The 7,644-nt window shown below is 37.3% G+C and overlaps 1 protein-coding gene across 1 annotated transcript; it reads right to left on the reverse strand.

Moving 5' to 3' along the window:
* Positions 1–769: 769 nt before the first annotated feature.
* LOC101105891 (olfactory receptor 13F1) lies at positions 770–3,250 on the reverse strand. Its single transcript, XM_027964010.2, has 2 exons — positions 2,337–3,250; positions 770–794 (listed from the first exon to the last, which is right to left on the reverse strand). The coding sequence occupies exons 1-2, from the start codon at positions 3,248–3,250 to the stop codon at positions 770–772; spliced, it is 939 nt and encodes a 312-aa protein (XP_027819811.2).
* Between the last annotated feature and the right edge of the window lie 4,394 nt (positions 3,251–7,644).

Here is a 7,644-nt window from a genome sequence, read left to right on the forward strand (position 1 = left end):
TTTCTAATGAATTTGTCTCCTCTTTTGATAAAGAATGTTAAACAATGGAGGCTGCTCATAATGGAACACAGAATGATAAAGAAGTAATCAAAATGCAATTCTGGTTTACATATACAATTCTATCTTTGGAAGACAGAAAAAAAAAACATATTTGGATCATGCAGAAATTTACTCCATCCTGAATCTACTTGTGTAGATAAAATTATTCTTGCTGAAGCGCCTGAAATCTGGGGACCCTCTCTAGGCCTGTGACGATTTAACCAGATGGGTTACAAGCCATTTTATTGAGTTTTGCCTCTGGGCATCTGGTTGGCTCATCTCTCAGGCATTAATTAGCTCATCCATATCCCTTTAAAACACAGACAAAGTAGTTGAAAAAGATAGCACATGCTGACAGTAGCTGATGAGGCATGGAACTATAGATTTTATTTTCACCCACATAAACAAGTAAGATGAATGTTTATAGGCTCAGTGAGTGTGATTACCTGGAATCAGTCTTTGTTATAAATGACTGTAGAGTTTGGGTGGTAATAGGGTTAACACTTCCTCCTCCTTTCAACCAAATAACATCAGATACCATAGTCATTGTTGTCTGGTAGTGAAATGAAAGTAAGGATGAAAACCCTAATATATTATTCTGCTTTTATTCAATAACACAAATCCCCTTTGGAAGGTTTCTGAATTAATAGAACTGTGCATCTATCTGAGAAAGAAAACAAAATTTTCCTGTATAGTAATGGTACTTGAATTAAGAAGACCAGCACAGTTCCTACTTGTTGAATTCTTTTCTCCTACATGGTTCTTTTATGAATCAGTTCACCCTCAGCTGAATTGTTTCTTGCAAGCTCTTCAGGATAGAAAGTGAAGTTGCTCAGACGTGCCCGACTCTTTGCGACCTCATGGGCTGTAGCTTACCAGGCTCCTCTATCCATGGGATTTTCCAGGCAATAGTCCTGGAGTGGATTGCCATTTCCTTCTCCAGGGGATCTTCCCAACCCAGGGATCTAACCCGGGTCTCCCGCATTGTAGACAGATGCTTTACTGTCTGAGCCACCAGGGAAGGTTCAGGATAGAACCTTCTGTTATAATTATCTATGATTGTCTTACCATCTCTAAGTCTAAAATTAAAAGATATTTTGTCAATGCTAGCAAGAGTCACCTTCTCCATAGAATAAAGCCATCACCCACATATACTTAAGGGCATCTCTCTGATAAAGAGGAATTAATGTATAAGTATTGGTCTCATAATTTCCCAGCACCAGTGAGGATGGAAAAGACAAAGAAAAACTGATTAATATGAAATATTGGTGAAAATATAATTTATGTAATTTTGCTCACATTTGTCAAACATATCCATGAATCTTTTCCCACAATATATGTGTACATTAGTAATTTCTTTTGCAGTGTAATCTCTACAGGGTAGGAATATGTTCTTTCTCAGCCTTAACTGGTCAATTCAGCATGCACTAGGAAAAATATGCAACATGGTATATGTGTATATATATGTGTGTGTGTGTGTATGTATTAATGAATTCACTTCCACATTCAGAGTACAATATGAGAATATTTGACCTCATAACCATAGATACTTTAAGGAGCCTGTATAGATCCCCTGAATGCTTTTCCTTTACTCCACTTCAAATGGAAGATTACTGTGTGTAAGTCCTTGTCATGATGTCTTTGCACATACACAGATATTTACTCATCTCCTACATTCACATCCTAAATAAACAAAATCATTCATATGGTAGTTTATCAAATCTAACATATTTTACATTTTAACATTTAGAGTAGGAAAAGTTCTAAAATTAATGGTATCTTGGTTTTATGAATTATAATGTGTTTATACTTTGAACTATATACACATTTACATAAACTATTGCTTATTCATAATTTCAGACATAATTGCTAATCATAGGATGATAAGTTATTGCAAAATATCCTAGGCTTAATATCATATACTTTTGGCATACTAGTTATTGTCAGAGTGATGCTAGATTTGAACATTTAAATGATATAGTAAGTCAAATATGAAAAAATAAGCAATCATCTAATTTTAACATTATATTAATATTCAATGAATTCTAAATACATTTCTAGAAATATAATTTATTCTTCCTAAATTACTTATTAATATCAAAAATTTTATTTACCAGGTAAATCAAGATATTAGATTTAATATGGAACTCCTTCCAAAAATAGGTATTTTCCAGGATTTAGCTTATTCCACCTGTTTTTCAGTTTTCTGGATAATGTTGGAGATTATACAGATGAGTGTGCTTGCTCCCATATTACTTGAAGACAGAAATTAGGACAATACCAAAAGATTTCCTATCAGCAATTTTTTCACAGCTGCTTTCACCTCTTTATTTCGTAGACTGTAGATGATAGGATTCAACATTGGGGTTAATGCACCATATACCAAAGCTATAAATTTATCTATTTCCTGTGAATCTATAGCTGAAGGCTTCAGGTATGCGGAAAGAGCTGTCCCATAGAACAAAACAACCACAGACAGGTGGGCTGCACATGTTGAAAAGGCTTTGCTTCGACCATCCTCTGAGCTGATTCTCAGGATGTTGAAGAGGATGAATGCATAAGAGATGCAAATTAGGAGCATTGGCATGGGAACAAGAAGTATGGTGAATACCAGCATGATTAACTTCACTTTGGAAGTGTCCACACAAACCAGTTTTAAGACAGCAAGAATCTCACAAGCAAAATGATTGATCACACTATTACCACACAGAGACAACTGCAATACAAACACTGTTTCCACCAGGGCAGTGAAGCAGCCTGTCACCCAGGAGCCAACTGCAATCTGCACACAGACCCTCTTGTTTATGATAATGGGGTATCTTAGTGGGTTGCAGATGGCCACATATCGGTCATATGCCATCATGGACAGGAGCACACACTCGGTGGAGCCCATGGCCAGAGAGAAGTACATCTGAGCAGCACATCCTAAGAATGAGATGGTGTTTTCCCCTGAAATAAAGTTTATCAGCATTGGAGGGAAAGCAGAAGAGGTATACCAGATGTCTAAACAGGAGAGATTGCTGAGGAAGAAGTACATAGGTGTGTGTAGGCGGGAATCCAAGATAGTGATGGAGATCAGAATCATATTTCCCAGTAAGGTGATCAGGTACATCAGCAAGCACAGCACGAATATGATGATCTCACCTTTGGGGTAGTGGGAAAATCCCAGGAAGAAAAACATTGTTACAGATGTCAGATTTGCCTGGAACATTTTATTATGTCAAGGTCATTTGTATATACACATAGAAAGATTATCATCATATATCATACATAAAACACAAGATCTTCCCCATTTTTATTTTCTGGTATTTTTTCTTCACATCAACTTGCAGTATGTGCTTAACTGCTTCTCTAGCTTGGTAATAGTATTATTAGTATGTATTTGAATAATTTATCATCAATAAGGAAAATTTTAAGTAGGGAGTCAGCAGATAAAGTATCTTCAAGATTTTCTTTTTGCTGTAATACTTTTTAAAGGTAAAGTTGGGAAAGGGCAAGGTTTATTACATAAATATCATGAGATCTTGAGGAAAGAAAATCTTATGGAGTCTTTCTTTTCCCAAAACCACATCTGTAACTGATAGATGGTGATGATATCAATTTACCTCTGAACCACTGGGATGATGTTTTTCCCATAGTTGGCTAACAGTCTTCTTACTTGGGAGTTTTTCTGTTTTCCAAGTTCAGTATCTTCTGTCAAAATAATTTTGGGAGATTTGTTTAGTAAAAATGATTTCTGCAACCAAAGATTAATTAACTGAAAAGCTTGAAAGTTAAACAAATCCAGGTTTTCCATCTTAAGCCCAGGAAAATGGTGATAGATATTATCAGGATAGGACATATAGCAACATTTCCTTCATATAGCCAGAATTTCCTTGACATTTGTGCTCCAGAAACATCCTCCAAAGGGCCATCCTTTCACTCTGTAAGGCAATTTAAGTTTTTTATTGCTTGTGAAAAGTTTCTAATTCATGCAGCAAATTAAAGTTATAAATCTATTTGCACACTATGACAAATTCTGAAACTCCAGGGACAATGTCCCATAGATGCAATTATAGGTAGTAGCTGATCTGCTCTAATTGTTGTGTTATTCAAATAAGAAATAAACATTTTCCTGTCTATGCTGACTTTGGGAAGGGGAACACTGCTCTACTCCTAATGGTGTTATTAAATCAGTCAGTCAGGTTTTCAGTTGCTACTGTTTCTTTCTTTCTTTGACTATAGCAATGCCATTGATTGTCTTTCTCATTTAGGCAAGATTTACTGCAACCATAATATAAACAGTTGATCAAAAGGGAGAAAAGAGATTGACTGACATCTGGCCCAAAGTCCCATTTCTGACTCACTGGTTCAATTCCTGTAGACCAAGGCTTATGTGGCTGCAGGTAAATCATTTAGGTTGGCATGAATGTGTCTAGGAGTAAATGTCAGAAGAGAACTTAACTTTAGGAATTCATTCAGAAAAGTTAAATGGAGGCAGTGACTACAACTGAGGAAGGTTGCCAAACTGACTCCCTGTTATATATAAAGCACAAAACCACACTTCTGCTTTGGAATTACATTAACACACACTGAAAAGAAAAATTTAGAACCTACATGATAATTTCTGTCTGAAAAAGAAATTGCCAAAATTTTGACAAGTTTTCTCATGCTTATGAGTCTGTATTTTCCCCTATCTCCAATAATAGCAATAACATTTGATCACATACTTAAGCCAAAAATCTAGAAGTAATCTTTGAGTTCTTTCCCCCTCTTATTACATACCCAGCTCAGAAGGAAGTCTGTCAGATCTTCCTAAAAAGTACATCTTAGACTTCCAACTTCTACTAATGATGAAGTATCCTGTGACAGAGTAGCTTAGATCAGACTCACCCTCATGCTACTAACAATCATAAACTCCAAATCAAGTATAAAATAGCAGCTATTTCATGGCACTTAAAAGTGATCAAAATCAGGCAGAACAGAAGGGAATTCAACCCATAAAAGATATGAACCAGACTGAATGATATCAACAGGGTTCTCCCCAGTCCATGTAGCAAATGTTACTCAAGCAAAAAGTAGCAGCCCTGATGTGAGAAATCAGATCAGCATTTGTGAAATCATTTACTACAGATAGGGACTTGAACCCTTGTGGCTGGGACTTGAACCCAGCCAAAACCCTGCTTGGCACTTGAATCCACGTGACTTGGACTCAAACCCGGTCAAAACCCACAGTACCTGGTTTCAGGAGCTAACAAAGCTCAGGTTCTTAATGTCTCATTGCAGAAAGAATTCAGTGAGAGACAGAGTGATAGGTAAGAACTGGATTTATTCAGATACAGAAAGAAGCACACTCCACAGAGAGAGTGTGGGCCATCACAGAGGGCGAATGCAACCCTGAAATTTGGCATGGTTAGTTTTTGTAGGCTGTGTAATTTCATATGCTAATGAGTGGGGGGATTATTCCAGATATTTTTGGGAAGGGGTGGAGATTTACAAGATTTGGGGTACTTCCCACCCCCTTGGTCTTTTAACAGTGCCTTGGAACTGTCATGGCACCCCTGGATGTGTCATTTCACTTGCTGATTGAGGTCTAGTCTTGTCTGCCATCTTGGTCCCATTTCATTCTAATTGATTTTGTTGTGTCCTTGGACTACATCATTCTTTCAAATGTTGTGCCCTGCCCCTTTCCCTCCTGTTACATTTGTGGCTGCCAGAGTAGCTGGAAATTTAGGGATAAATCCTGGAAAAGAGGGAACCATTAAGGGGGAACCTAAACTTTGTGTAAAATCTCTCATCTGACTGACCACTGAATGGGGAATGAAGAGAGTGAGTCTTCTTAGAACCCAAGTGCACACTAAGTCACTTCAGTTGTGTCTGACTCTTCGAAACCCTATAGACTGTAGCCTGCCAGGCTCTTCTGTCCCTGAAATTCTCCATACAAGAATACTGGAATAGGTTGCCATGCCCTCTTTCAGGTGATCTTCCTGACTCAGGGATTGAACCCACAGCTCTTATGTCTCCTGCATTGGCAGGTGGATTTTTCACCACTAGTGCTGCTTGGGAAGCCCATTAGAATCCAGGGGAAAATGACAATTAGAAGGATAAAGAGTTGAACAGAGATTTAATGAGAAGCTGATAGCAGGGGAGACAGAGTTTGGCATTCAAATCCCATCAAAAAGAAAGACTTGGTAAATACTTTTAGCTTTCCATTGAAACCCTAGTTGTTTTTCCATGCATCAGACAGACGTATTGGCCCAGATAATGGGTGTGGTCCTACATGATATTTGCAGTTATATCACACAGAACATTTAAGAAGCATCTTATATCATACCCCAGTGAATTGTGTAGCATATGAAAATTCTTCAGAGCGTCATGTATTATAGATGAATGTATAACCATAGAAAGGTTTATTTTCTATAAATGATTATTTATTTAGTAACACCCTGAAAAGGGCAGTGAATAGATAAGTTCAGTTCATTCCAACAAACATCATTAATCTCTGCTCAGAAATCCAGTTGATAAGGGGCCTATTCCGTATAATCTGTCTTTTTTTCCCCCTCTCCCCAAAGAGATTCCCCTGGTAAAGGAACTGAGTGGATCACTGGTAAGTTGTTTAATTCCTTCATCCTTAAGCAACTGAAAATTTCTGTCATAAGGTTTTTACACTTTACATTGACACTTGCTCCTTGGAAGAAAACTTATGACCAACCTAGACAGCATATTAAAAAGCAGAGACATTACATTGCCAACAAAGGTCCATCTAGCCAAAGCTATGGTTTTTCCAGTAGTCATGACTGGATGTGAGAGTTGGACTATAAAGAAAGCTGAGCACTGAAGAACTGGTGCTTTTGAACTGTGGTGTTGGAGAAGACTCTTGAGAGTCCCTTGGACTGCAAGGAGATCCAACCAGTCCATCCTAAAGGAAATCGGTCCTGAATATTCATTGGAAGGAATGATGCTGAAGCTGAAACTCCAATACTCTGACCACCTGATGTGAAGAACTGACTCATTTGAAAAGACGCTGATGCTGGGAAAGATTGAAGGGAGGAGGAGAAGGGGACAACAGAGGATGAGATGGTTTGATAGCGTCACCAACTCAATGGACATGAGTTTGAGTAAATTCCGGAAGTTGGTGATGGACAGGGAGGCCTGACGTGTTGTAGTCCATGGGGTCACAAAGTGTCAGACATGACTGAGTGACTGAACTGAACTGAAGAACATAGAGTGAAAGAAATTAAAGAACCATACTGTAACCCGCCCCCCCAAAAAACACTATAAGTTCTAAAATTAAATTTAGCTTAAAAGCTAATAGATGGAATACAATGGAATAAAATAATAATTTAAAACTTCACCCAAAAATACAGAAATAGGAGAAAACAGATAAGAAAAATGGGAGGGACAGATAGAAATCAAATAGTAAGACAATGGATTTAAACTAAAACATATTATTCATTACAATAAATATAAATATTAAAAACTCCAGTTGGAAGACAGAGATGATGTGACTGGATATAAAAAAGGAAGATAAAACTTTGTTTTTAAAAGTACACTTCGTATAAAGATACAGAGAGGTTGAAAGTAAAAAGATAAAGTTATAACAATCAAAGACTAAATGAAAGCTGG

Source organism: Ovis aries, chromosome 2 (genome assembly GCF_016772045.2).
Source record: "Ovis aries strain OAR_USU_Benz2616 breed Rambouillet chromosome 2, ARS-UI_Ramb_v3.0, whole genome shotgun sequence".
NCBI classification, from domain to species: domain Eukaryota; kingdom Metazoa; phylum Chordata; class Mammalia; order Artiodactyla; family Bovidae; genus Ovis; species Ovis aries.

What these genes read in the sequence shown, in the direction of transcription:
- LOC101105891 (XM_027964010.2), bottom strand. Translation starts at nt 3,250, where the DNA reads ATGTTCCAGGCAAATCTGACATCTGTAACAATGTTTTTCTTCCTGGGA. An exon ending in GCAGCTGTGAAAAAATTGCT is followed by an intron (nt 795 to 2,336) that starts GATAGGAAATCT and finishes AAAAGAACCATG; the next exon opens with TAGGAGAAAAGAATTCAACA.